General features: G+C 52.0%; 4 protein-coding genes and 1 long non-coding RNA gene across 29 annotated transcripts in view; 3 read left to right on the forward strand and 2 right to left on the reverse strand.

The window, feature by feature from the left end:
• STAB1 (stabilin 1) overlaps positions 1-1,135 on the forward strand; it is a 27,182-nt gene extending 26,047 nt beyond the window's left edge. For 3 of the 6 annotated variants that reach the window (XM_027586112.1, XM_027586115.1, XM_027586113.1), the window contains 5 exons: positions 65-214; positions 292-396; positions 473-619; positions 707-823; positions 910-1,135. In XM_027586112.1, coding sequence (XP_027441913.1) covers positions 65-214; positions 292-396; positions 473-619; positions 707-823; positions 910-966 — 576 coding nt within the window. In that variant the 3' untranslated portion in view covers positions 967-1,135. Of the gene's footprint in view, positions 1-64; positions 215-291; positions 397-472; positions 620-706; positions 824-909 lie in introns of those variants that run through there. The other 3 variants (XM_027586114.1, XR_003518417.1, XR_003518418.1) reach the window with 3 other exon arrangements.
• On the reverse strand, positions 941-9,730 carry NT5DC2 (5'-nucleotidase domain containing 2). 2 transcript variants are annotated; one of them, XM_027586116.1, is made up of 14 exons: positions 9,453-9,730; positions 5,534-5,718; positions 5,324-5,398; positions 5,020-5,075; positions 4,814-4,907; positions 4,494-4,622; positions 4,327-4,387; positions 4,141-4,243; positions 3,889-3,990; positions 3,613-3,694; positions 1,817-1,903; positions 1,589-1,729; positions 1,433-1,497; positions 941-1,352 (listed from the first exon to the last, which is right to left on the reverse strand). In XM_027586116.1, exons 1-14 carry the CDS (start codon positions 9,682-9,684, stop codon positions 1,091-1,093), a joined length of 1,674 nt encoding a protein of 557 aa, XP_027441917.1. In that variant the 5' UTR covers positions 9,685-9,730; the 3' UTR covers positions 941-1,090. The 2 variants fall into 2 exon arrangements, with proteins under 2 accessions (XP_027441917.1, XP_027441918.1); XM_027586117.2 differs by having other exon boundaries at positions 1,055-1,232.
• A 202-nt stretch (positions 9,731-9,932) lies between these two features.
• LOC113916319 lies at positions 9,933-11,688 on the forward strand. Its single transcript, XR_003517906.1, has 3 exons — positions 9,933-10,324; positions 10,646-10,814; positions 11,563-11,688. It is a non-coding gene; the product is annotated as an uncharacterized LOC113916319 (long non-coding RNA).
• Positions 11,689-12,146: 458 nt separating this feature from the next.
• SMIM4 (small integral membrane protein 4) lies at positions 12,147-27,810 on the forward strand. The gene is made up of 3 exons (XM_027582420.2): positions 12,147-12,494; positions 16,095-16,182; positions 27,294-27,810. Exons 1-3 carry the CDS (start codon positions 12,344-12,346, stop codon positions 27,304-27,306), a joined length of 252 nt encoding a protein of 83 aa, XP_027438221.1. The 5' UTR covers positions 12,147-12,343; the 3' UTR covers positions 27,307-27,810.
• Positions 16,276-27,820, reverse strand: part of PBRM1 (polybromo 1) — a 115,948-nt gene continuing 104,403 nt past the window's right edge. For 17 of the 19 annotated variants that reach the window (XM_027582384.2, XM_027582383.2, XM_027582388.2 and 14 more), the window contains 3 exons: positions 24,563-24,633; positions 24,233-24,449; positions 22,040-22,212 (listed from right to left, as the gene is read on the reverse strand). In XM_027582384.2, the coding sequence (XP_027438185.1) occupies positions 22,040-22,212; positions 24,233-24,449; positions 24,563-24,633 (461 nt within the window). Of the gene's footprint in view, positions 22,213-24,232; positions 24,450-24,562; positions 24,634-27,820 lie in introns of all 19 variants that reach the window. The other 2 variants (XM_027582392.2, XM_027582382.2) reach the window with 1 other exon arrangement.

A 27,820-nucleotide genomic window follows, 5' to 3' on the forward strand; every position in this document is an offset into this window, starting at 1 on the left:
AGAGCCAGGCCCGACGCTGACACCTCAGGCTGGCCTGGGCCAACAGGCCTTGCTCTGCCCACAGACGCTGAGTGGCCCCGACCTGGAGCTTCACGCCTCCAACACCACCTTCCTGAGCGCCAATGCCAGCGAGGATGCTGTGCTCCCTGCCCACTCGGGCCTCAGCCTCGTCTTCAGTGCTGCGGACCCTGACAACAGTTCCTGGGCCCCGGTGGTGAGTGTGGCCACCGCACCTCCCCTCCGGCCCCAGCCGTCAAGCACCCACTAGGCCTGACTCTGGTCTCTCTCCAGGCCCCAGGGGCAGTTGTGCTTAGCCGTGTCATCGTGTGGGACATCATGGCATTCAACGGCATCATCCACGCTCTGGCCAGGCCCCTCCTGGCCCCCCTACAGCCTGTGAGTTGGGGGGGGTGGGGTGGGGGTGAGGGGACAGCCCTGGCCCGTGTGGCCTTGACGCTCTCCTTATTTACAGCAGGCGGTGGTGGCAGCTGAGGCTCCACCTGTGGCGGCAGGTGTGGGGGCTCTGGTAGCTGCTGGAGCACTGCTCGGCCTAGTGGCTGGAGCCTTCTACCTCCGCGCTCGAGGCAAGGCCACAGGCTTTGGCTTCTCCACCTTCCAGGTAGGGCCGTGTTGCGGTGGGGTGGGGGGCTGAGGGTGTCCAGGTCCATCTTGCTGGAAGCCCCTCACCACTCCCCTCTCTTCTCAGGCAGAAGATGATGCTGAGGAAGACTTCTCCCCCTGGCAGGAAGGGACCAGCCCAACCCTGGTGTCTGTCCCTAACCCAGTCTTTGGCAGCCATGATGCCTTTTGTGAGCCCTTTGACGTGAGTGTGGGGTGTGAGGGGCGGTAGAAAGGGGCCCAGGGCCCGGTTTCAGCCCAGCCACAAAGGGTCCTCTCCCCACCCCCCAGGACTCGCTCCTGGAGGACGACTTCCCCGACACCCAGAGGATCCTCGCAGTCAAGTGATGCGGCGAGGGTCGGACAGAGGCACAAGGGAGAGGGAGACCACTTTTATTGCCCGTCCTGGACTGACGCCCAGCGTGGGCGGGGCAGGAGGGGTTAGAACCTGCTCTGGACAATAAAGGTGCCCTCAGCGGATGTGGGCCATGTCGCCAAGAAAGGGCGTCTTCATGCAGCCGGTGCAAAGCTGATCCATCCAGAGCGGCGCCTCATGCTGCAGGGGCGTGCGGCGCGGGTAGAAGGTGAAGTCGACACGGTAGTTGAGCAGACAGCTGAGGGAGGCCATGTAGAGGTCAGAGAAGCGCACGAGGCGCCGGGAGAAGTAGGTGGGGTTGTGGAAGGTGCGGAAAATGCTTCCAAACTGGGCGTTGAACAGGGCCTTGGTGACGCACCTGAGGAGGAGACATGGGGCGCTCGAGGGGGCCCAGGAGCCACAGGGCTGGAAGCCCTCCCTGCGCCCTCCCCTGCCCACCTCAGCTCCTGCCGCTCCTTCATCCAGGCCGCCAACACCTGCTGCGATTCGGCATCCTGGTACGTCTGCAGGAGCCAAGGGGGTGCTGGGGGTGAGCCCAGGAGGCAGCCCCCCCCCGGCCCCCCTGCCCCCCAGCCCCGCCCCCCCCCCCCCCACCTGCATGCGCTCCAGCAGCCCCGTGAGCGCCTGCTGCCACGTCAGCGAGTGCATGTACTGCTCCGTGTTGATGATGCGGATCTCGCGCTCTAGCTCGGGGATGATGGCCCCCGTTCGCCAGCCGTGCCGTAGCATGAGGTCCTGCGGGGCAGGGTGGGGACGGCGTTCAGCAGTGGCGAGCGGGGCTCCCTCCCTCCCTCCTCACCGGGCCCAGCCTTGCCCCCTCACCGCCAGGTCACTGTACAGGTGGTCTCCAAAGTAGAGTACGCGGGGTCCACGCCATTCTGTCAGGCGCAGGAAGTCATACAGGTTTCCCTGGGGAGAGTGACGGGGGGGGCATGGCCGAGCGCAGTGTACCAAGGGGCTCCCATGGGGCTGCCAGAACCCCGCCTTGTTCTCGCTGCTCCTCCCAAATCCCCCAGAGGCAGCGAGGCCCCTCCAGCTGGACGCCTGGCTGCCCTTTCCCGTGGCCTCACTATCCCCGGGCTCTGACCCTTGTCTCCTCCCCCCTCAGTCAGGAAAGGGGTCTGCCCGCCCCAGGAAAGCCTCCTGTAGGCCTGGCACGGTGCCCTTTGCCTCCAGGGCCTCCCCTCCCTGTGGCCTCACACCCACGCCAGGGATCCCACGCTGTGGGAAACAAACCACAGCAGCAAGCCCATGGCCCCAGAGCCCTTCCTGTTCCCGAGCGTGAGCCCAGAGGGACCCGGCAGACCTCGCGGCGAAGCCATCTGTCCCTCCTGCTCCAGAGCCAGAGCAGAGATGAAAGCGGTCAGGCTCAAACACGACAGAGGAAGCTCTCGCAAGAGCCAAATACGGGGCAGGGGGCTCAGGGGAGGAAGTGCAGCAGCCGCCGGGCAGGAGCCCACACCCCAGCAATGAGCAGAATCCGCACGCAGCACAAAGTGGTTACTACAGCAGCCCGCGCCTGCCGTGGCCAGGGGAAGCCAGCCCGGGCGGCCACAGGTGGTTGCCAAAGGCTTAACTGTCAAATTAAGCTCAGGTGGGGAGTCAAGTACGAGGGGGCGGAGAGCCGCGGATGGGCCCTGAACCGAGAGACAATCTGGAGGTACAGGTGCTGCGTCAGGCAAGATGGAGCCTGGGGTTCCTGCAAGGGGAGCCAGGGAGGGAGCACAAAGAAAGACGAGAAGCAAGCAGGATCCAGCGCACACCCACAGTGAAACTTCAGATTGTCAGGCACAAAGAAAAGGCTAAAAGCTGCCAAAGGAGAAAAAGTCCCATGTTCCCCACAAAGCTGCGTGACCCTCCTCAGGCTTAGCTAAGATGCCAAGACACAGGAGCATGTCCCCCTCAGAGGAGGGAAAGAGCCTGCGCCCAAGGGGTCCATGGAGTTGGGGGCCACGGGGTTATGAGTACTGCCCGCAGGCCAGGCCTCGGCTCTGGATACCCCCCGAGTGCTTCCCCTGACCCCACTGCTGACTTCCTCCCTACCCCAGCCCCTGGAACCTCCACCCTCACGGAGCCCAGCTCAGCCAGGATTTCCGCATTCCATCCAGGACCAAATGCCTTAATCCTGCTCCTTAATCGCCACCCAAACCCCAGCACTAGGCCCCCTTCTCATCTTCCTAGACACCAGCTAGGAAAGGGGGTCTCCCGCAAAGGCCCGTGAGCTGCTCCTACCAGCTCATCTGGCTGTAGCAGAGCGGTCAGCCCCAAGAACTAGTGCCGTTGATCGCCTAGGGGGTTTTTAGTAAATGCCTGGCGAATTTAAGGGCTTTCTACCACAATTCAAGTTGAACACTTTTTTTTGTTTACATTATACCCCTTTTATAGATGAGGAAAAGCAAGACACAGAGAGGCCAAATGACTCGGCCGGACTCCCTCTGTTATGGGGTAGTAAACTTGAAATTCAAACACAGGCAGCCTGACCAGGCCTGTGCCCTGAGAGCCGGTGCGAGGGGGCAGAGGCGTGGCAGATGTGTGGTGGCAGGGCAGGGCCCAGGAGGCTGTGCTTCTGTCCCCTCCACAGCCTGGGACCGTGGCAAGGCCACCCAGACGGCACTCACCTGCCGATAGATTTTGCCCTTCTCCAGGCGGGTGATGCGGTCCCAGTGCAGGGAGCCCTTTTCATCGAGTTTTCTGAAAGGCCTGGTGCGGGGTGGGGAGGGGGCGGTAAAGGGCTGGATTTCCCGTGTGGGGCAGGGCGGGGGGCGGGCACCTCCCCCCACCTGCTCACACGTGCCATGGGCCGACAAGGGGGTGTCTCTACTCCAAGCATGCAGGGTGCTGAGCAAAGGCCAGGCCCCACGCCCTGGCCCCATCACCCCTTGCTAGGCCCATACTTGCGCCGGTCAGTGAAGAAGCTGGGTTTGTCTGCCTGGACGATGACCACATCGAAGAGCTGGCGCCAGTCGGGACCCACCATGTGCCGCATCCCCTGGTCCCTGGGCGGAGGCAGAGGTGGGGCAGAGGTGGGGCAGAGGTGGGACAGGGAGCAGGGGCATGGGGTGGGGGGCGGGGCAGAGGGAGAGCCCTCCCCCAGCCCACCTGCTCCCTCCTCCCCACCGCGGGCAGCTGGGCAGCGGGCAGCTCACACGAAGCTGAAAGGGCTGTTGGTGATGAGGAACAGCTGCTTCCCATGCGCCACCAGGCGGCTCAGGACAGCGAACGTCTCGTCCCCTCTCAGGATGTACTTCTCTAATGGGGAGATGGGTCTGTGAGGGCCAGCCCGGCGCCCTACCCAGGAAGCCGCAGGAGGGGCTGCCACGGTCTACCCTTACCCATATCCCGCTCGATCCACTGGTACATGAGGCCCTTCACGTGCACGTCTCGAATGGCATCCTGGGGGCAGTGGAGGGACAGTAAGGGTGCAGTGGGGCCTAGGAAGCGGGCCCTGCTGTGGCCGACTTTACCTTCCCTGCCACCCTGAGAGGCCGAAGGTCCTCACCGTCACGTCCTTGTAGAGGTGCGCCTGGTCAAACTCCAGGCTGTGCCCCAGGAAGTGGTCTACCACACAGGACAGCAGGGCCATCTCCGGCAGCGAGAAGATGTCCATGAACTGCTTGATGGAGGGACCCTGCAGAGGGGGCCACCACCTCAGCAAGCCCCCGCCCCCCGCCAGCCCTGGAGACCAAGGGCTCTGAATCTGCCCTGCCATACTGGTAGAGGGGCACGGGCTGCAGGTCAGGGCAGGCCCACCAGGGTGTGGGCCCCCGTAGCGAGATCACTGCGCTGGCCACCCGGGTCGGAGGCAGATGGAGTGAGTACCTTGCCGTAGAAGCCGCTCATCTGGTACAGTGGGATATGCTGGGTGCCCCCATATAAATCGATCACCTCCTCGTCAGGCACAGGCTGGAGGCCCCTGGGTGGGTGTGCAGACATCATGAGTCCAAAGTGATCCTGAGCCGAGGACACGGTATAGTTGGGGGTGGGGGGGGGGGACAGCAGGGTGAGGCCGGGCAGTCTGCACTGACCTGTAGGCCGTCCCCAGCTGCACGTAATGGAAGGCGTCGATCTTCATCAGAAGGCTCTGGGAATGCCAGAGGAGTGGGATGGGTGGCGAGAAAGGGGTCTGCAGTGGCCCTGAGCCAGCCTCTTCCAGCCTCTGTGCCCAAGCCCCGATGGGAAGGTACTGAGGGGATCATGTGCCCGTCGAGAGGAAGCTACAGCTTTGAGGCCAAGCGGGTAGCCCTCCTTTAGAGGACGAGGGCTAAGGAGGTAGTGCTGATACACATCTGGTCAGGCGAGGTCACTGGAGTCTGTGGCCTAGCCACTCACCTTCTGAATGTCGTAGTGGAGGCCTCGGATGGCAAAGCTGGGGTCATAGTCATACTTCCGGATCCCCTCTGGGTACTGTCGGGGGGAAGTGGGCCAGGCCTGAGCCAGGAGCACTACCAGACCTCTGGCAGGGGCAGCCGCCTCAGGGGACCCCCATGACTCAGCCTGGGGTCTCTTCAGCGCCGGGGCTACCTGCCTGGCCGGCCTCACCTTGTAGTGCTCAATCAGGATGTCACGGGCAGCACTGAAGATCTCGGGGTGCAGCGCGTCTGCATACTGGGCCAGCGTGTAGTCGTAGTCGAAGCCATAGACTTCGACATCACGCAGGCTGATCTCGTTGTTGGCGTAGATGGCCGCTGGGTTCAGGAGACTGCAGACCTCGGGGGGCAGGAGGTCTGGAGGGAGGAGATGCAGGTATGAGGAAGAAGGTGGACACAGCAGCAGCAAATGGTTACTGAGCACTTTCCAGGTGCCTAGGCCTGGGAGCCTCATGAAACCACCCAGGATGGGTCATCTTACCCCAGGCTGCATATGGTCAAACTGAGGCTGAGAGAGGCCACTTGCCCAGGGTCACATGGTTGGGGTAAGGCAGAGCTGGCAATGGGCCAAGGCCCGGCCGGAGCTCCTAGCTATGGGTCTTGGGTTACAGCAGTGCCTGCAGCCCAGCAGGTACACCGAGTCCAGCTTTCCTCCAGGCTCCCATAAGCCCCATCGGAGCCATGGCTACGCTCAGACCCTTTCCACCTTGCCTGCAGCCTGGGCTGGGGCTGAGAAACATGACGGGAGTGGGGGGTACTGGGTAGCTGCTGTCACTCGCACTCCCAGCTCGGAGCACCTGCCACAGCTTGTGGCCCCTCTAATCGGATTTCAGCCGCCCGCCAGTCTGCATAATGACATTTGCTGCTTCTAGCCAGGGAACATTGCTAATTACGACAGGCAGGACGTGTGATGTTGGGCTATGGGGCAAGAAACCAGGCTGCTCCCCCCTGGGGATGTGGTCAGAGCCACCCCAGGTCCCTGGCTGCTACTGAGGGTTGAGTGGGACACTATGCAGAGTAGGCTCTAGGGTCCCAGGGAGGCAGATGAGGATGAGGGGCCCCAGCCTCATCTGCCTCTGTTTCCCCATCTGTACAGGAGGGGAGGTAGATGGAGAAAGGGCACAGGCTTTGGGGTCAGACAGACCAGGCCAAGCTCTCCCTCTCACAGCTGTGACCTCAGAAAAGCCACCTCACCTTCTGGGCCTCAGACTCCCTATCTTTAAAGGGGGAATCAAAATCATGCCAACCTACGGAATTACTGAGAGGGTCATATGGAATGGGCTCTGTGCAGCACTCCCGCTCTGCACCCGCAGCAAACGTGGGATTAGATGGGCGACGTGTCCCTGGAGCCCAGCATCTCCCTGTCCCGGGTTCCCCCGCATCGCTCAAGGACTAGGGGCTGCCAGAGAGGGGGGCAGGCAGGACTAGATGCACAGGGCACCGCCTTGCAGGGGCTCCAGGTAGCCCCATTCCTGAGACCTCTAGCCTGTGGCTGAGGCCCGCACAAAGAGCCCAAGCCTCCAGGGAATTCCTGTCTCAGCCACAGCTAGGCATCATCTTGCAGCAGAAGCCCTGGGCCATGCAGCATTCCCTGTGCTCAGAGACAGACACTGATGAGCTCCCAAGCTCCGACCAGTTGCCTTCGAGGCCCCTTCAGAACACAGGCTTCATCCCTACCCCGTCCCCTTCCTTTGGAGCCAAGTGCAGGGTGTGGGTGGGGGAACAAGTGTGGCTGGTTCTTCTCGGGGCCTGAGGCCAACGTGGGCCCGGCCCAGAGCAGCCGTCGCAGACTGGTGGGTGCAGACGCAATACTCTTCGCTTGGACGCACGGGAGACGCACTGACCGAAGCTCTCCAGGGAGCTGCTTCTGAGATGCCGCTCTGAGGTCACTAGGACCCTGGACCTTGCTCTCTGCACAGGCCTGAGTTCCTGGGTCCCAACGCTAACTCCTGGTACAATGGCCAGTAGACCCCCAGGACGGGAGGGATCTGCTTGGTGGTGTGGCCCTTTGTTGGCAGGGTGCTGGCCACGTGCAGGGATGGACGATCCTCTGAGGGACAAAGCAGAGTGGGGGAGCAGCCCACAGGGTCTGCCCTCCTGACTAGATTTCTGGACTGAGGAAACTGTAGCTCTGGGGGCCACAAAGCCCCCACTCCTTTCCACAGGGCTGTGGTGGTGCACGGGGCCCGGTGAGGTGGATGTACCCTTCACTGGCGCTGGCCTCCCAAGTTCACTGGGCTCACTGTGCAGACGCTCCCTTTCCTCTTCCCGGCCTGCCCCACTCCTGCCCCAGGCTCCAGGGCCAGCTCCTCCCCACGGCAGCTGTAAGACTCACTGCAGGTGCTGTCCTCCAGCTGCTGCTGCGTGCACATGCTGGGTGCCTTAGAGGCTCATCATGTTCAGGCCTCACTCCAATCCTGTGAGGTGGTCACACTTACTCATCCATCATCCAGAGGAAGAAATGGGCTCAGGGAGGTGAAGTCACTTGCTTTAAACCATCCAGCAGTAGGCAATGGAGTTGAGATTCAAGTTCAGGTCACTCTACCTGCCTTAATCACTCTCCCCCTAGGCCTAGCCTTCCAGCATCCCCACGCTGGCTGGCGGAGAGGCAGTGGCCTGGGGCCTGGCTCCCTGGCCAAGTCTTGCCCACAGGCATTATTAGCCCAAGGCATATCTCAATGCCCAGAACCTCCTCCAGAAAACCCAGTCAAGAAGGGTGAGTTAGGACTCAGTGGTGCAAAGCTGGCTCATCCTGGCGCTCCCCATGGCATCTTGGAAATGACCTTGCCCCTTTCACATCAAGAGGAGCTTGGGTGTCTCTGTGGAGATCTGAAGATGCTGGTGCACCTGGTGTGACAAAACCCAACACACTTCACTATGTTCTCTGCCACACCTAGAAGGCAGGCTCCGCAGTTTGCTCTGCAGGTCTTCTCCAGACCCAGAGCAAACACCTCTTCTTAAACAGCCTCCCAGGCCTGTCCTCTCCACTGAGGGGGTGCAGGGTGGAGTCCTGCAAGGCCCAAGGGCTTCAGAACCACCGTTCCTCAGGGGTCTTAACTATTCTGCCCTGCTCTTCTCAGGTGAGTCCCATTCAGCTCTCCACACAGCTGGAATGGAAGCCCCATTCCCTCAGCTAGAGTCTTCCAGCCAGGGGCACTTTGCCTTACCAGACAACGAGAGCAGCATCACCCTTGGGGGCTCCTCTGGAAGCTCCCTGCCCTCTCTTGGCCTGGTCCCCTCTGAGTCATCACTACAACCCTGTGGCAGTGGGCCCAGGATTGTGTTTAATGCTGTGGACACTGAAGGTCTGAGAGGGTGAGGCCTGCTGAGTACCCCCGGGGCTGGCCAGTGATAGGGTCAAGCCCAAACCACGTCTGCGTGCTGCAGAGGCAGAGCCTCTGGGGACCCGGGGACATCTACTGAGCATTCTCAGCTCTTGGCCTCATCAGCCCATTTTTATGGGGGAGAGAGGGCGGGAGAGAAGGGTACAGGAGGTTAAGCGTCCTGGCCAAGGATGCAGCCACGCTTGTGGACTCCAGGGCCCTGGGGCAACTTGGTCTCCTTTCTCCAACCAACACCTTCCCTTCCTGGGTTGAGAGTGCTCCGGACCTGGGTCGCAATCTAGAGGCATCTGCAAAGTCTAGTCGGCGTCCCCTGAGGTTGGGCAGCGCCGCTGGCTGGCTTTGTCCCGATGCTCCCGCCCCAGCTGAGGGCCCCTAAGAGAACAAGGGGTTGGGGGCATTTCCGCCGCAGCCTCCCGGCAGGCGGGATCGCCAGGAAAGACGGTGGGGGCTCCGCATTCCGGAGGCCGCTTCGGGATCCCCGAGCTCCTGCAGACAGAGCCAGGGAGCAAACCTCCCGTCGGCCCACCTGCCTCCGGGCGTCGGGGCGGCCCCAGAGGCCCCCGGGACGGCCCGCTGGAGCCTCTCTCGAAGAGCTGCCGGGCCTTCGGGCTCCGGGGCCCCGGCGAACCCCACCAGAGCGCTTTCCCAACGCAGAGCGACGCCCGGGACTGCCGGTCTCTCGCCCGGACGCGCCCCTGCCGCCGCGCGGATACACCCCCGACGCCCGTCCCACTGCGGCTCACCCACCGTGCACCAGTCTCCGCATGTCCTGGTAACGAGCCCACAGGTGCGCGCTGAGCTCGGCGCCGCCGGCGGGCGCCGGGGCGGGCGCGGAGCGCGGGGCGCCCGGGCAGTGGGCGCCGGGACCCGGGGGGCCGCAGCCAGGGCAGGAAGGCGAGGACGACGAGGCTCGCGGCCCGCCGTGGCCCCTGCACGGCAGCCAGCGCCGAACGGCCGCCCGCAGCCCCGCACCCGCCATGCCCGCCGCGCGCCGCCCGCGCAGCCCTCGGCCCGTCGGCCACTCCGCCGCCCTCCGACTGCGCGCCCGCCACGGTGGCCGCGTGCTCCTCACGGCGGCCGGCCAATGGGCGCGGCGCGCGGAGCCCGGCCGGCCAATGGGCGCACCCGTCGGCCCGGGGCGGGGGGGGGGGGGGGGGACAGGGGGGCGGGAGGTCCCGGGACGGAGCGGGGCGGGGCGGACTCCCGGGCCCTTTCCCCCGTCTCCGCGAGGCGGAGAAGGACTCTGCGCCCCCCTTCGGTCGCCGTGGCGGCGATGGCTGCTCCTTCGGCCCCGCTCCCGGGAGATCGGAGGGCCTAAGAACGGCCGTCTCCTTGAGGCTATGGACGGCCGGGGCGCGGGGAGGCGAGGGCCGGAACGCGGCGGGCGCCCCCGCCCCCGCACCCCCCCGGTCCTCTGTCTCCCCCTCCGCTCCCGGGTCCTCCTGCCCCTTCCCCATCCCTTTCCCCCCACCCCCAGTCCTCCTGACCTCAGCTCCGCCGCCGCTCCCCGCCATTCCTGCGCCGGGGGGTCCTGTTCCCCGCAGACCAGAGGCGGGCCCGTTTCACTCTAGCGAATAAAGAGCCCTTACCTCGCGCCGCCCGGTGCCAGCCCCACGCCGGTGAGACCCTGGGACCCGCAGCGCCGCCGACGCCCGCTGAAGCAGCCCTTCCTTGCCCCTCTCTGTACCTTACGCAGGTGACCCCTTTTAACTCGGAGAAGGACGACCGGGCGGTGCGCTGCAGAGTTGTGGGCCCGGAATCACTGCACCTGCCTTATCGTTCTGACCTCAGCAAATGGCCTCACCGACCCCATTCTCCGCTTTCCCGCACAGGGCCCCCTTTGAGATGCCGCGGTCTCTTCTAGCAATGTCTCCAGACTTTCCATCAAAATTCTGCATCCCTGCTTGCAACCACTCGCCACCTGTGTTTCTTCTACGCAGATCTGTTTCCTGAGTCCGCATGCGTACCAGGCCGTACACTAGGCTCTGAGGAGGCCAACTTAGCACCGGTGTGCCCTGTCGGTGGGAGCTGGCTAGCTGTACACTCTGTTTCCTCGGGGTGCTCCTCCATTTGAATATCCACTGGACCTTGGCTGAGAACCTACATACGGTGGGTCAGATCCTGGGCCAGGAGCTGGGGCGGGATAGAGGCGGAAGGGTAGGCCCATGGGATCCCAAAACTGAGCTAGGAGGGCGTTGGGGACCTGTCTAAAGTAAGCCTCCTCAGGGCGGGAGATGGGTACCCCGCGGTGACAGGCTCCCAGAGCCACCAAGAGAAACTGGAGTGAGCTCCAAGCCAGTGTGCACGGAGCTGGGTAGGGTAGGCCCCAGGGGAAGGCAGGTGATCCAGGAAGCAGCTCTGGGCCTGCTGCTCTCAGCTCGACTCTGTGACCCTTGCCAGGGACAATGCTTGCTCTCTTTCTCTTCTCTAGCATACTTTTGTATATTTTGTGTTCACATCACCAAACTTTTTCATTGACTTTTAAGTTTTCGTTTGATGTTCCTAGATTGTGTAATAGTTGTCTCCTTTCTCAAAGATAGGCCCCCGTTCTTTTAGCCTTAGGTAATGAGTGGCAGTCCTTTACAGCAAGCACAGGAACTCAGCGAGAGTGAATGAAGGCTCTGGTGCTTCTACCTGGCTCAATCAATCTTAACTTCTCAGTTTCCCATCCATGAAAGGGGATGATGTAAATAGAGGGGAGTGTCCCTAGGTTCTAGAATACATGTAAAGAGCTGGCACCCAATAAATCACCATCACCACCATCATCATCCTATTTTAGCTAATGGTAATTGATCAGTTACTATGCTCCAAGCATTGTGTTAAGTGCTTTATTTGTATTACCTCTAAATCCTCGCAGCATCAAAGAAAGGCCCCCATTTTGTGGTTTGACAAAGCCCATGCTCTTGAGCTGCTCTGCTCTTCTGTGATTATTGTGAATAAGGAGGTGATGCATAAAAAGGACCTACAAGTCCCTGCATAACGGTAAGTGCCCCATACAGGATAGCTTTTATTAATATCAGGGTTGTCACAAGGTGATTGCTTGGACTTTTGTTGTAATAAAGTTCAGCTTTCAAGAATGCATATCAAATTGTTATTTTTTAGAATTCTAGTCATGAGTCATGACCCCGAAATAAATGCAAAGCATTGCATAATTGCATTTTAAAGTGTGGTACACGTTTAGTCCATCAGAGAGGATCATCACTTCTAGCAGGACTTTAAGAAAAAAGATGGCGGTGGCAGAGTAGGGGGTGCCGCCGCCAACTCCAAGCGCCGGCTTGCAAAGGGGAGGCCGGGGCGGGGCCTCCCACGTGGCGTCGACCCGGCCCCGCCCCCTCGGGCCGCCCCGCCTTCAGAGCCGAGGCGCCTGCGCCAGGTCCCTCCGGCTTGGCTTGACCTCACGGAGCACGCGCGTTCCGCCGCATTCGGATTGGCGGGTCCGCGAGCCCCACGGCAGTCTGATTGGTGGAGTCGCCCAGGTTCTGGGTGGGGGGCTCAGCGCTCGGCTCCTTCAGTTCAGCACCGGTTTGGTTACAGCGGGGCTGGGGCATCCCTGCAACCAGCCCTTCGGGCTCGTCTGTAGCTGGGCGCTCCAGTCGCTCCCGGTGCCGCCGTCCCCCTCTCCACGACCTGAGTCGGGCATGTTTTCCAGGGCCCAGGTGAAGCGGGTCCTGCAGCGGGTGCCCGGGAAGCAGCGATTCGGCGTCTACAGGTTCCTGCCCTTTTTTTTTGTCCTGGGAGGAACGTTGGAGTGGATTATGATTAAACTGCGTGTGGGCCAGGAGACCTTCTGTAAGTGGGGGTACAGCAGCGTCCGTCTCATTTCAGGAAGGCAGGAGGCGGCTAGGGACCCGTTTTCCTGGGGGACAGTCTTAGGTTGCAGACCGCCCATTCCACTCAGAGCGCTGAGCTGCCTTTACCGTGGTCGGAAGGGCAAGTGCGGTTCCGTTCGCGGCCCGGGCCCTCTTGTAAGCGGGGCGACAAAGGCACATTGGCGTCCAACCTTGAGGCCTTCCCTGCACTCTCAGGGGAGAGCACGTGACTCCACGCTGGCCGCTCTTCTGGCAAACCTGCCCCTTGTCCCTGCGGGCCGGTGACGTTTGGTCCTAAGGAATAGACTTGCTCACGGCACCGTAGAAGGGAGTGGGATCCTGAAGATTCATGGAAACTCCTGCTAATTGGCCAGCCCTCTTCTGGATTCTTCAGTCCAAACCCCGGAAGGAGCCGGTCTGCCTGGCCTAATTGCCATTGTCTTTGCCGGGCAGAGCCCTTGGCACCAGGGCCCAGCACCGTGGAAAGAATGCCTGGCTCTGCTTCGTGGAACACTAGCTCTGGAAAGGCCCAGTTCCCCTTCTGGAAAGACTTTACCACCCCCTAGGTCCTTTCTGCTTTATCCCTCTCTAGAAACATGTATTACTTGCGAATTGCCAACCCTTATGTAAAAAAAAAAAAATTCTTTTAAAAAGACTTTATTTTTAAATAATCTCTACACTCAACATGGGGCTCAAACCCACAACCCTGTGATCAAGAGCTGCATGCTCCACTGACTGAGCCAGCCAGGCGCCCGCCAACCCTTATTTTATTTTTTTTAAGATTTTATTTGAGAGAGGGAACACAAGCAGAGGCAAAGGCAGAGGGCGAAGCAGGCTCCCCACCGAACAGGGAACCCGTTGCGGGGCTTGATCCCAGGACTTTGGGATCATGACCTGAGCTGAAGATGCTTAACTGACTGAGCCACCCAGTGACTGAGCCACCCAGGCGCCCCCCACCCACCTTTATTTTAAAAGCATTGTTACATTAGTGTTTTCCAAAGATATTTAATCCTTTTGTTTATCCATTCATCAGTATTTAATGAGCACCCATGAGAGTATATAATGAACAAGGCAGAGAGTCCCCCACTCCAGAGAGCTCTAATGGCAGAGACCCAACATAAAGACAGTTACTATTGTGATCAGTGCTGTGAGGGGAAGTGTGTGTGTGTGGGGGGGGCGGGGGCAATGGTAGTCTTGGGTGGGGGTACCTCAGTTGGATCAGATGGTACAGGGAAGTCATCCAGGAGTTACCATGTCAGGTGGGACCTGAAGATGGAGTAGGTCAGTCCGATGAGGGGAATGTTAGTGGAGTTGAAAGTGTCTCATGCTAGTGGTAAAAGCAGACATGGGGCCATGGTGTGGATGTTTACTGTGTTGGAGGGACTGCAGGTAAGCAGAGTGAGGGATGAAGTGGTTAGAAATGTGCCTGGGCAGGGCCACAGAAGGACTGGAGAACCAAGAATGTACCCAAAGGATTGAAGGGTTTTAATTGGCAGTGGATTAACACACGAGAATGGCTTCTTATGGACAGGAGGCGAGAATACTTAGGCTGTGTGGTTGTTCAGGTCTGAGACGGTAGCCTGGGTGGGTAGGGACAGATGGGATGCCAAGAAGTGGAGTTGAGAGACACCCGGGAGGTGGTACTGACGGCCTGGTCATTGAGTGGACTCAGGAGATGAGGAGTGGAGGCTTCTGGTAGGACAGTTGGGTGTGGTGCAGCAGGGACACTGGCAGGATAGTCCGGACTGTTTTGGACATGCTAAGGTAGAGATGGTTATACAGATCTGAAGCTCAGGAGGCAGGTCTGGGCCATGGATCTGGGTTTGTGGGTCATTTGAAAGCAGATTGTGATAAAAGTCAGTGTCAAATCCCAACATTTTAAGCGTGATTGGGAGTGACCAGAGAGGCAAGGAGGGAAACCAGGAGGGTTTATCACAGAAGAGGGGGAGGTCCAGGAAGTCTGACTATGAGAATGGGAGGTCAGCCCTCCTTCCCACCAGGAGAGACTTGAAGATACAAAGATGCTGGTCAGGAAAGGGTAGTGGAGAGAGGCCACAGATAACTGGTTCTTTGGAAGGTAGGAGAGGTTGGGATCAGAGCAGGGCCATAGGAGTAGCCCTTGGAAGTTAGCTGGAATAGTTCTTTGTTGATGACTGATCTGTGTGACCAAAGTTCATGGCTATCTGGGGGTAAGTGAAGAAGGGTCAGGGTTATGACTGAGGAAACAGGATTGTTAGGCATCACAGTGGGCCCAGTTAAATGCATTAGTTGGCCCCACACTGCAAAGCAAGCAGAGTGAGGGATGGAGGAGGGCAGTTGGATGAATCTGTAGTTGGGGTTTTGAAGGTTTGTCAAGAAGTTGATGTTGATAGGGAATTGCAGCTGGTTTGAGCAGGAAGACAGAACAAGATGGGGCTGAGGCGGTATTCAGGGGCCAAGTGCCTGGGGAAGAAGTTAACAGAGGTCCAAGGACAGAGTGACTAGAAAGGTAGTAGAGGTTGTGGTCAGGGCAGGATGAATTTATTACTTCAGAGAGCACTGCAAGTAGATGGCAGAAGTTGACTGGAGAAGTCAAGGAGGTGAAGGGGGCTAGTGCTTCATCCACATGGTGGGTGATGTTGCCTGGGAAGATGGCACGGGACAGGTCAAGGAGCCTGAGCTAGATGCCAGTGTTTTCAGTGATTGAAGGGGAATAGAGGGCAGGTGCCCATGCAGAGAATACTGTGGCAAATGGCAAACGCCGCAAAGGAAGAGGGTGCAGAATCAGCAGTGTGGAAAAGCAGCAGCAGAGACCAAGGCAACTGACCTCACCTCCCTACTCTTGAGTTCCTGGGTGTGGGTGAGGGAGCCGCAGAGAGCCTAAGGGCGAGAAGTGCCTTTGAGGCACTTCAGTTAAGGATGATTTCAGAGAAAATAGCCATGGGGGGGGGGGGCGGGCAGGGAAGGAAGTAAGGAAAGTCATAAAACATTGCTAAGAGGTGTGCTAGGACATGATCCTATCTTTGAAGATACGGACTCTTACCATGCTATTGAAGTCCAGAACTGCATTAACATAGTCCTCATTTAACTCGTTATTTTTAAAGATTTTATTTATTTGTCAGAGAGAGAGAGAGAGAGCACAAGCAGGGGGAGCGGCAGGCAGAGGGAGAAGCAGGCTCCCCACTGAGCAAGGAGCCGGATGTTGGGACTCGATCCGCCAGGACCCTGGGATCATGACCTGAGCCGAAGGCAGCCGCTTAACTGAGCCACCCAGGCGCCCCCAAGTTTTGTTTTAAATGAAGTTTATTTTGAAAGCAGATTGTGATAAAAGTCAGTGTCAAATCCCAACATTTTAAGCGTGATTGGGAGTGACCAGAGAGGCAAGGAGGGAAACCAGGAGGGTTTATCACAGAAGAGGGGGAGGTCCAGGAAGTCTGACTATGAGAATGGGAGGTCAGCCCTCCCATGGTTAACCTCCCGTGGTTAAAAATGAGATTCAGAAATAGCTGACAGACCTAGACTGTTGGTTAAATTAGTCAGATCTGAGTACCTTTAATTCCTGTTTCTTCAAAGTCTTAAGTAAAATTTTTATTTGACACAGATGATGTCTACCGTAGAAAAGCCTCAGAACGACAGTATCAGAGAAGGCTGGAAAATGCATCAGAGACTGAACTTCAGCCGTCAATAAAGTGAATATGAAATTTCACTACTGGTTTCAACTCCTCTGAAAATGTACTTTTCAGATCTCTTGTTCTTATTTCAGAACTGCCTTTACAAAGAAATTTTTATAGTTTTCCTGTCTGCTTCAATACTTCCCAAGTCACTGTTGGACAGCACTTATGGAAAAACTATTTCCTCCTGAAACACCTGTCCACTGAATCTATTCTATGAAATATTTCTTAAACAATTCAAGGATCAAGCAGGATGCTTTTTTAGTACAGTCTGAATTGTTTGTGAAGTCTTTTGTTTCAGGCAACAAACTGATAACCTTAATTTCCTTTTCTCAGAATTCAGATTTAATCATGGACGTAAAAGTAAGATCTCTATTACAAGATTATTTAAACCAGGATAATTATGCAGATTACATTTCTGCCAGCTACCAGTCTGTTACCATTTTGCGAGGGTGGTGGGAATTCCTGACCACACGTTACCCCGGTCAGGTGCTCTTGTGAACAGAAATAACCCCTTCCTTTGCCTGTCCCTAACATACAAGGGCTGGACCTCCACGAGAACTCCAGAGGGGACAGGCTTCACACCCCTCTGTGAGGAAGATGTGTTTTCATCCAGCTGCTAAAGATAAAGACACTGCTGCTTCCCTAAGAAAATGAACCTTCACACTGAAAAGCAAAACCGTAAAACCACCACAGACTTCAGCTAAGTTAGAGGTTCAGAGAGATTTTGTAATTTGACCCACAGTAAGTTTGGGTCAGCTGATAGAAAAAACAAAGGCTTTATCCATTTTTTTCTTTTAATCCATGCTTGGTAACTACATCCAACATCTATTTAATCAAGAACATATCTCTGTATTAAAGAAGGCTAGTTTCAAAACGCTTTCTAACAATTGCTCATGAATATACAGAAGCAGATGCTTAAGGCCACAGGGTATTCTCAAGTTAAAAGATCTCTGCCACACACATATGTTCCAAGTTTTTCTAGGATTTTTTTCTAATTTAAGTTAGTTTACTGATGTTAGAACCAATTCAGTATAAACAGCGAGCCACTGACTACTCTCCTTTAAGCACTACCTGCACCAGCTGAGAGTCACACTGCTCAGAGATGGCTTAAGTGTGAAGACCAGGGATGACCCACAGCACCAGGGAGAGGAAGGAGGTTCTCCTGTGCACCTGTGTGCCTAGATAGTTCCTGATGAACCTAACCTCATAGGCATTTTAGTGGTTAGACTGCAGCATAAGGAATTAAATTGTCATAGGATTCTCCCAGTTATATGGCCTTATTCCATGTTTCCCCCACCTCAGTTTTAGTTGATATCTATATTGCTATATAGGGAGACTATGTAACTTACACACCTTTTTCAAAGTTAAGTTGTAAATACTAATAAAACCGTCAGCTAACTTCTGTGTCTGCTGTGGGTCCCCCCCTGGCCCACCTCCCTGTCTGCACCCCAGAGAGAATCACCCGCTACAAATTCATGTTTAACCTTCCTTAGAGTTTTCTTCTTTTTTTTAAAAATATGTATCAGAGTGCTCATTTACTGAAGGACAACAAAACTTTGAAGATAAGAAATGTCTCACTTCAAGGCAAGGAGACTGGCAAAGCAATTACTGCATTAAATTGAAGATACTTTCAGAGCACATTAGTTTGGATGCTAGAGAGTAAAAACTAACCTTTGTTAACTGAGGTGAAAGCTTTTTAACTTTGTCTCAAAACAAATTTTAACCCTCCTAAGTAGAGAATATGACTCTACCTGACTTACTAAACACAGGAACTACTAAGGGGACTTTAATAATGTAAAGAGCAATGCTCTTACATGCTGATTACAGAACTGCAGTGCCTCCTAGTGTAAACTACAAGGCAAAACATTTAATAACATGTATTTTAAAAACCGTACTTCTAGAATGACAAAAATTGAATTAGCATTTATTGCTTGAAATTTACTTCCACTATGGTGATGGGTAAAATGTGGGCTTTAGAGGTTCACTTTATCAAATGAATTGATAGGGAAAGTTACTTAGGTACACAGTAAATTCTCAATAAATAAGGGCTACTATCTTGATCCGTCTAACAGTCCTATTCTGGAAGTCTTTTTATTTTTTAATTTTTTTTGGCAGCAAAGCATGGTTTATTGAGTGACAGCAAAGTGACAGTACAAAGTTCCTGGGGAGGGAGGGGACCCAAGAGGGTTGTCCTCTATTCTGGAAGTCTTGCCTAAATCTCAGCTGTTATAACTTAAACACATTGATCTCCCTCTCCTTTTTTTAAGTCTGAATTTTTCACACCAAGTTACCCCACATTTGGGCCATGGTGTATTTCAAAGCAATTCTCTCCTAGAAAAGCAGTACAGTATCAGTTCGTACTCTTTACACATGTGCATTAAATTTGGAATTTCTTGTCACATTTATGTGCAACCCACAAGATATCAATGCCACATCTATTCTGGGGGTAGAAGAAGTCTATTAATTTGTTCAGTTCTGAACTTTCACTCAGCTGATCTAGCACACTTCCACACTAAAAAGGAACAGAGTAACACTCAGCAGTATTTGTTTGCTCACAGTGTTCAGTGGGAATGTTTAACTATTCATCAATGATTATTCCAAATATGCTCATGAGCACAGATGGCAGTACAGCCCTAAACACTTAGGGGTACAGAGCCACAGGGATTTGCAAAGTGATATTAGAGGAAAACAGTTGGTTGATTTTACCAACACTTCTATTAAAAGTGTGGTCATGTCTTTAAGAGCTTATAAGCATGTTAAAGACATACCTGGGTCACTGGTCTCCTCTGGCCACAGACAGCTGTTTGAAAGGGCTTACACAGCTTTATGATACAAGACATGCTTTCCTTACCTTCCACCATCAGTAACTCTACAATTTTAATTTCAACCGTATTTCCACCCACGATGAGGACATGTTAGGAATTCCCTGAATGCCTGCCTGAGAGGCTCCTCGTGGCGCATGTCCAGCTGCAGTGTGACTGCATTCAGCCGGTACTAATGTAGCCTGAGCCCTGAACCAGGGTCTGCTCACTGACTTTTGCCTCCACCCGAGGAGCTTTGTTCCCTTAAATTGGCAGCTATATATCCCTGTCAGCATAGAATCAAGGCTTGCAGGAATTAACTCTGCTTGAACCTAACATCTGACACAAGCTTAAACAGAACAACCAAACCTGGTTAATCCAAATCACTTTGCAAACTCCATTTTTATTTGGATTAAAAAGCTTTAAATGAACAAACATATGATACATACATGTTATAAGACTAGTTACCACTTAAACCTCCTTTGATACAGAAATTAGAATAAACCAAGTTTTAATTAGGTCTGAAAATGTTCAAGCTCAGAAGCCAACAACACCAGTTTGAGATTTCACACAAAGAAGTGTCCCCTCTTTCAGTTCTTCCTCATAGGAAGACAAGGGTGGGTTCAAAAACAAAGCAGTTCAAAGGCCTTTTAAATCAGTTGGCTGACATACTATTTTAAACCTATAGGTTTTCCCCCAAATAAAGTTCTTTTCCACATGAACTTACATTTTGAAAACATTTAGGCCATTAAACTTTCTAAGCCGTATCACTAGTTCCTAAAACTCATGGGGAAAAAAAAAAAGACGTATATAGTTCACTTGTACTTTCTTAAGTCAGGACATTAGAAAAAATTTTTTTTGGCTTATCTTTTTTGGAAAATGGCTGACCTCAAATCTTATATCCTAAATATTAACTGACATTCTCCAAGTTAATATACAGAAAGACATGATTCTAAAATAAATACATAGATTTTTTTTTTTTTTTTAAACGTAATTAGGGCCTGCCTACTGGCCCCCTGGCCCGGCTCTGCACTGCCTTAGGGAAGCCCCTGGCTGGATCTATGGTTTCTACAGCACCTCTAGACACTGGGAAGGAGCCCGGAGGAGGAGTGCCCTGGGTTCTAATGCCCCACCTAGCCCACAGTGAAGAGTTTTTAGAAGCTTCCCAAAGAAGTCTCATCCAGACCTTAAAAAGGGAAATAAAATGGGTGCATGAAATAAATAAATAACTTAACCAAAATTAGATTTCAGGTTCTTTGGTGTAATTCAAGAATGTCTAGAAATAAAATAATCTGATTGTATTATACAGTCCATGATGATTCAATGGCCCAAATAACTAGGAACTGAAGATTTCTTTATCTGATTCAGTTTAACAATAAGGTACTGACATACTACTGCAATACATTTTTTAAAATTCAGAATCATTTAAAATACTTGATGCAAACTGAGATCCAGTGGTTGACTATAGGCAATTAAGTTACAAGGGCCTCCTGTATTTAAAGTATCTAGAATACAAGAGACTTGTTTCCATTTTACACACTTTTGTCCCCATGATTTAGAAAGAATGGCAATTAAATATCCAGGTATTGATTCATACCAGATTAAAAGAAAAAAGTATCCCGTGAAAGTCACTCTCTCAATTTAACAACAGCAAGGGAAGCTCCACCAAAATGGCAACAATCTTGTTACAAAAAAACGGGTTTCAAAAACCGAGTGGAATCCAGGTGTGGTGCTTTTCTACCTGTCTGCGCATCATACGCTGCCTCCAGATGTTCATTCGAGGCTCATATGAAAGAGAAAGGGCCAACCCCAAGTGTTTGGGATCCATAATGGTCTTTTTAAGTGAGTATTTTCTTAGATTATAATTACTTTCTCCTGAAATTCAAAAGCACAAATTAAATTTAAAAAACATTTTAGAAAGCCTCAAATTTCTGGTTGAGAATTACAACGCTGAAACTTAGCGAAGGAAAAAAATGCCACATCTGGTGAGGAAATAGATACGAAAACATACTTGCTTATGTAGACAATCTACCCTTTTTTACAATTATGCTTCTGACACAGCTCATATCTGGCTATGCACTCCCTTCCCTATGTTAGGTTAGGTGTTAGGTTTAAAAAATAAATCACCTCCATGCACACACCTCAATGCTTTCTTCAAGGTGAACTTCAATCTTTTTCCATGTAAGAGATTTAAAATTTTAAATCATCCAACAAGTATAGGCATAAATTGTGAATTCAATATAAATAGATCAAAAGTACCCTTAAACTTACCTGCCAAGACTAAAGGTAATTCAGGGTTGTGCACATGTTCTGCAAAAATACCTGACACCATAGATGACTAACAGCACAAGAAACTGTGCTCTCCCCGTCCAGGTGTCTGAGAGACGCACCAGCTTCAGAAGGATGCACAGCACTGACTTCAGATTTCTGGAGCAAGTCTCTTGAGTTAACAGAGCAAATGTGCCAGGTCTGCCAAACACCTGTAACCTGAAATAACAACCTTTCACTTCACCTATACAAAACAGCTTTTGCTGAAGTGGCTCAAGATACTCAGGTACATGAAGCAGACACCAGTGCACTCCCCTCTGTAAGATGTAAACTAGGACCAACTTCACATTTAATTGTCAACTTAAACTAATCTGTAAACTCTCGTGCGCACGCGCGTGTGTATATTTTTTTCATTTTGTTTGTTCTTTTATAAAAAAACAAAACCAAAAACCAAAAACCAAAATCCCAAGCCAAGACAAAACCTTTGATGGTTTCAGTTCCATGGCAACAAGTAAAAAGATAAAACTCCAAGTCTACATATACAACCAATTATGAAACTGGTTTTAAACGAAGGAAACATATGCAAAAAAATCTCTGTGTATTTGATAAAGTCAACTTAATATAACAAAAACAAATTGAAATAGCTTATTAAAAGTGTCCTTATATAAAAATGGCCTTGTGATGTACAGTAAAATGCAATAAAAATTACCATCCTTTGTTCCTCCCCCCGCCCCCAGTAACTAAAATGGCTACTGTTCCACAAAACTCTTTATGCTTCTATAAAAGAAACGTAATTGATGTGATTAAAGGTTTTCTAGATTGTATGCTTGGCGAATGTTGAGGGTGTCTCGGAGCATCAAATCCCGAAGGCGCCAGAGGGCATCTGCCATGGTGGTGTGGGCCCCTTTACTTTTCAGCCAGTGAGAGGGGAGGCGGCTCTCCTGTTCCTTTGACAAATGGACATCGCGTCTTCGAGCTGAAAATTAAAATGCACACACGAGAAATAAAAGTAGGAATTTTAAGGTAACAATTTCCCCCTCAGACCTAAGGTCTGACTAGCATATAACATTTATTATTTATTAAGTATTATGAATTTTAACTCTGCAGAGTATTTCCAAGCAAATGTCTTTTATTTTATTAGGCATCTTTGTTTTTAAAAAACTATGCACTTAGGTATGAGGCTACCTAGCTAAGGATGTCTTGTTTTATGCTTTGTATTTTAGAAACTTTTTTTTTTTTTAAGATTTTATTTATTTGACAGAGACACAGTGAGAGAGGGAACACAAGCAGGGGGAGTGGGAGTGGGAGAAGCAGGCTTCCTGCTGAGCAGGGAGCCTGATGTGGGGCTTGATCTCAGGACCCTGGGATCATGACCTGAGTCGAAGGCAGATGCTTAACGACTGAGCCACCCAGGCGCCCCAGAAATTTTCTAATTTATAATAATGACTTAACAAAAGAGCTGCACAATATAACATAATTCTCTATGAATGGGAACATAAGAGTTGCACAAACACCTAAAGATCTGATCACTAATACTGTGTTGCAGGCAGTCCTGATGATTAATAATTTCTTCAGGGGCGCCCGGGTGGTGCAGTCGGTTTAATCATCCAACTCTTGGTTTCGACTCAAGTCATGGTCGCAGGATCACGGAATCCAGCCCCACACTGGGCTCCAAGCTCAGTGTGGAGTCTGCTTAAGACTCTCGCTCTCCCCTCTGCCCCTCCCCACTGCTCTCTCTCAAATAAATAAATAAATCTTTAAAGAAAATTACTAATTTCTTCAGTGTTAACAAAGGTTGCTAAAAAGGAAAATGTGAGGAAAGGGAAAACATACCTATTATTCTGAAAGAAATCAAATGATCAAATTTGGTTTAGAAATGAAGAATGAGAGGCACCTGGATGGCTCAGTTGGTTAAGCATCCAACACTTGATTTTTAGCTCAGGTCATGATCTCATGGGTGATGATCTCAGGGTTGTGAGATCGAGCCCCACATGGGGCCCTGCACTCAGCTTAGAGTCTGCTTGAGATTTTCTCCCTCTCCCTCTGCCCCTCCCCCTGCTCCTGCACTCTGGCACTCTTTAAATAAATAAATAATAAAATCTAAAAGAAAAAAAATAAAAAAGAAGAAGAAATGAAGAATGATGAGTAGGAACTTGTACCTTTCTTTCCAGAAAGCAGCCAAGTTATTTTATTTTAATTTAATTTAATTTAATTTTATAGGGAGGAGGGGCAGAGGGAGAAAGAATCTTAAAGTGCTAGGTGCATCACCCAGCGTGAAGCCTGACTCGGGGTTCGATCTCACGACCTGGAGATCATGACCTGAGCTGAAATTAAGAGTCAGACACTTAACCAACTGAGCCACCCAGAGCCCCCAGCCAAGTTATTTTAGTATGTACTGAAAACACATTAAGACCACTGAACTAAATAAGTAACTCAACAGGTTAACTGAAACAGGTTTTCCAATATTTTTTTCTTTTTTAAAAGTTGAACTGAAAGAATTTTTTTTTAAGATTTTATTTATTTGACAGAGAGAGAGAGAGAGAGCACAAGCAGGGGGCGCGGCAGGCAGAGGGAGAGGGAAAAGCAGACTCTCCGCTGAGCAGGGAGCCCGATGTGGGGCTCTATCCCAGGACCCTGGGATCATGACCTGAGCTGAAGGCAGACGCTTAACCGGCTAAGCCACCCAGGTGCCCCTGAACTGAAGGAATTTTTAATTTACCCAAATGCATCTATATTAATGTCCAAATGCCTAAAAAAGAACTGAAAAAAATTCAGAATATACTTAAAAGATAGCAGTGATGTTTACGACAAAACTTAGAAATTCAACAAAAACACCACCACTTTCAGTGTGTGATGTCAATATACAAAAAAGCTTCAAACCCTTCTATTAAATACAGAATTTATTTTACCTCTCTGAGAAAAGTGGGTATCTATCCCACAATATAATGCCAATAGCAGTGAGATTTCACAAAGGCTTGTTGAGAAGGACTCCTTACCTGCCAGGGTTTGGTCCCACTTGCTAATGCTGTTGGACTCAGCACTGAGTCCTTCAATGTATTTCAGGTAGGCCTCTGAGTGGAGAAGCCGTTGTGTCTTCGGTGGGGGAGCCACAAACATGGGCGTTGTTGGCTGCTGTATGACAGGGGGGCCGGCTGGATGTGGGCCAGGATATGGAGGTGGTGCCTGCTGCCCTGGAGGCCCCAAAACTCCTACCTGAAAGAGCACAGAGCACATGGTGAGGGGAAAAAAAACACTTGGCACGTGCTCTGAGAAAGAGCGTAACTTGAATTCTGTCGAGTCCTAGAAAATCCAACTGAGAGGCTTACCTGCTGTCCGTACGGACTTCCGCCTTGTGCTGGAGTCCCCACCATAGGGGCCACTCCTTGATTCATCACACCTATAATTCAGAATGCAATGGCACAGTTAGAGGCTCTGGGTTGAGAGGACTACTGAAAAACTACTGATAAGAAACGATGCCATTTATAATGCAAACCTATGGATCTCTGTCCTTGAGTTTTTGTGGATAGGAACCCTACGCACCCAAAATGGGATGCAGCATTCACATGGAAAACTCACATTCTGTTGTTTTCTAGTATTTTAAGTATAATGCCAGTATAATCTGTCAGATGTGCATTAATTATTCATGGCTTAGAAATGCTCTGAACCCTGCATAAAATTCTAGTATTCCCCTAGGTCAGCTATAGTCGGACTACATCTCTATTTTCAAAGTATTTTTCTTCTGACAACACATTTTCCTGCCACTGAAGCCCAGGTCTCATTCTGGCAGTAATGGTACTGCAGTCGGGCTCAGCAGCAGGCAGTGAACGAGGACACCAGGGACACAAGGGAAGAGGCTGTGCAAGGGCACAGTTCAATGAGGCCCGTGGAGCCTGGAGGCACATCCCTGCTGCCCTCTCACAGGCCCCCAGCACCTCTGCTTCTAACGGGAGTCACTAATGCTGGCAGGCAGGGCACGTCCATCTGGTAGAGTGATACTGTGAAAAGGATCAACTGGAAGCAGGTCAACCTCGCTGCTATCACTTCAGGTGCAAAAATGACAAAGACATTTCATGGTCCTACTGTATCTGTACTCTGTACCTGCTAATAATTTTGTAAACTTCCCTTGACGATTCCTCACAAGCAATTTCTGTCCCATAGGTACTAGCTGATAATGGTGAGATGTCCTAAATTTAGTGTCTGGGGCTGTTGCAATCTCAGGACCGTCCATTCACTGAACAGATGCTGAAATAAACAAGGGTCCCAGTTGGTTAAAAACTACTAAGCTATAGTCAAAACCCTGGTGAGCTGCTGTTTAAACTTTACACAAGTCCTGCTGGCTGCCAAGAAGGCTCAAAAGGAGCTCACCTCATATACTAGTTTCTCGGATTCAAAATGTTGCTATTTTGGCCAGGCAGAACCAGTCCACTATTCTAAGATCCAGAACTGCTAAAGGCCACTTCTGGGAAGTATTAGATATTTGTTAGAGAGGAAGTAATAAGTAAAAATAAGCTTTCTGTTTACAAAGCAGGGATTTTTGTTAAGTACCCAGAAGTTTACTTGGATCACCATAGCAGGATCCTCACGATTACTCGTGACTGGTTTAAGAGGTTGTGGTGGGTAAGCTGCTGCTCCAGCAACATATTAACAACCCCTGTGAACCCCCCCTCTCCAGGACACTCCCCCTCCTCAGACCCCACAACACAGGGGGCCTCCCTGAACTGCCTTTCTCAAATTTTGCAGGGCACAAACAACTCAGCAATTCCCTCTGCTTCCTGTCTACAAGTACCATGCAAGGGGGCAGCCAGTGAGAATGTGGGCTGGTCACCAGAGGAGATCCCCGAGTCCTCCTCTCCTCAAAGCCTGAGCAGATGTGTGTGTGCGTGCGTGTGCATGTTTGTGCTTGTGTGAGTGCCCGTCCCTGCTTCCTGTTTACAGATGCCATGCAAGGGGGAAGTCAGTGAGAATGTGGACTGAGTCACCAGAGTTCCCTGAGTCCTCTCCTCAAAGCCTAAACCGACGGATGCCTGTTTGTGTGTGTGTGTGTGTGCACACCCACATGCGTACACGTGTGGGCACTAAGAGGGGTTCCTCCTTGTCTCCCTAAAATCAAGTGTGTGTGTGTGTGTGTGTGTGTGTGTGTGTGTGTCCGTCCTTCAATTGCAATTTAGAACCCGAAGATGGGGAAAGGGACACGGTATGCCCGATACCCACCAAAAGGTATCTGCTACTTAAAGGGTACTGGCCTTAGACGTGGCTCCCAGTGAGTACAACATACACCTAAAAGTCAACTCCAACCTGGTCTGAGTCAGTCAGATACCCTATGCCAGGGTGAGAGGGCAGAGAATGAAGGCCAATTCTACCTGCCACACGGGCACACCCATTTTATGACTGACTGGCACTGCAACTCACACACAGTCCATTGTTTCCATAATGAAGCACCCACTCCCATAAACATTTCCTCCTCTGGGTACATCTGGATCAAACATGTGTGCATGGAGTTCTGGCCATTCTCTAAGCAATACTTACAGGAGTGTGGCTGGAGGCTCTAGACCAAGCCCCAGGCTCACTTACCCTGCACACTGCTGGACTGGGTGTACCTCTGAGGGACCACTGGGGGAACTCCATATAACCCACTACTGGTGTAAGCAAATCTAACATCTCTACATTTTGTCATCTGGGCCAGGCCCTTAGCTGATATTCTGGATAATGACCAAATGCTATTCTAAGTTATCTTCAGGTCACATTCCCTCCAACCAGATTATAGCTAAAGCCCAGTTCTTTTGCATATGATGGCAATTAATACGGGAGCCTGTGATTTTCCTTTCACAATATTTCAACTACTAATTATAAAGTAAACCTCTAGCGCTTCCTGAACTCCATTTATGTGTTTCCACATGAAATAAATTCTGAGCTTCTGTTGAGAGAGAAATCAGTGTCCACAGTCAGTAGGGTGGGGCTATGCTGCTCTTTAAAATGTTATGTCATACTTCTTAGGGGACTCACATACAGAAAGTGTGTTCATTGCAAATTTGTTCCCTCCCTCCTTTTTGTTCCTAGAATGACTGACTGAAGGATTTCTTCATCATCATCAGTGACTCTGCAATCCCCTTAGAAGGGCTGTTTGAGAAGCAGGAGATGAAGCAAGGATTCTATAAGAAGACAATCTTTCAATGAGAACTGAACCAGAGGAAGAAGTGCACTCAGGACCAAAGATGCTTTTATATGTGACTCAGAACTAGCAATTTGGGAAACCTCATTCACTGATAAAAGAGGGCATGGCCTTCTAGGCTGTATTTGGCTTTCTGAGCACATGTCAAATTGTCTGAGTGGTGTGCGAGTAGGCCTTCTACCCCGTGGTCTGCTGAGTCTGGTCTCTGCCATGTGTCCTGTGCTGCCACTAGGCAGTCAGGTGCCCAGGGACACGGGTGCTGAGCTGCCTGCTCAATACACAGGACAGGGCCTGCTGCTGACAGCCCTGGGATTCTCAGTGAGGACAGGCCTGCCCATAGTGGGCAGCAGGTACCTCCTGGAACAACTGGCTGAGGGAGGAAAAAAGAGAATATGAAGGTGAGATTAATGAGTGA

This window comes from Zalophus californianus, chromosome 1 (genome assembly GCF_009762305.2).
Source record: "Zalophus californianus isolate mZalCal1 chromosome 1, mZalCal1.pri.v2, whole genome shotgun sequence".
Lineage (NCBI taxonomy): Eukaryota > Metazoa > Chordata > Mammalia > Carnivora > Otariidae > Zalophus > Zalophus californianus.

Excerpts from the sequence above, each read along its gene's own strand:
- NT5DC2 (XM_027586116.1), bottom strand. The coding sequence starts at position 9,684 with ATGGCGGGTGCGGGGCTGCGGGCGGCCGTTCGGCGCTGGCTGCCGTGC. Across the intron at positions 3,991-4,140 it reads AACAGCCCTTTCAGCTTCGT|GGACCAGGGGATGCGGCACA; the intron begins GTGAGCTGCCCG and ends GCCTCCGCCCAG. Across the intron at positions 1,353-1,432 it reads AAGGAGCGGCAGGAGCTGAG|GTGCGTCACCAAGGCCCTGT; the intron begins GTGGGCAGGGGA and ends TCTCCTCCTCAG.
- SMIM4 (XM_027582420.2), top strand. The coding sequence starts at position 12,344 with ATGTTTTCCAGGGCCCAGGTGAAGCGGGTCCTGCAGCGGGTGCCCGGG. Across the intron at positions 12,495-16,094 it reads TGTGGGCCAGGAGACCTTCT|ATGATGTCTACCGTAGAAAA; the intron begins GTAAGTGGGGGT and ends TATTTGACACAG.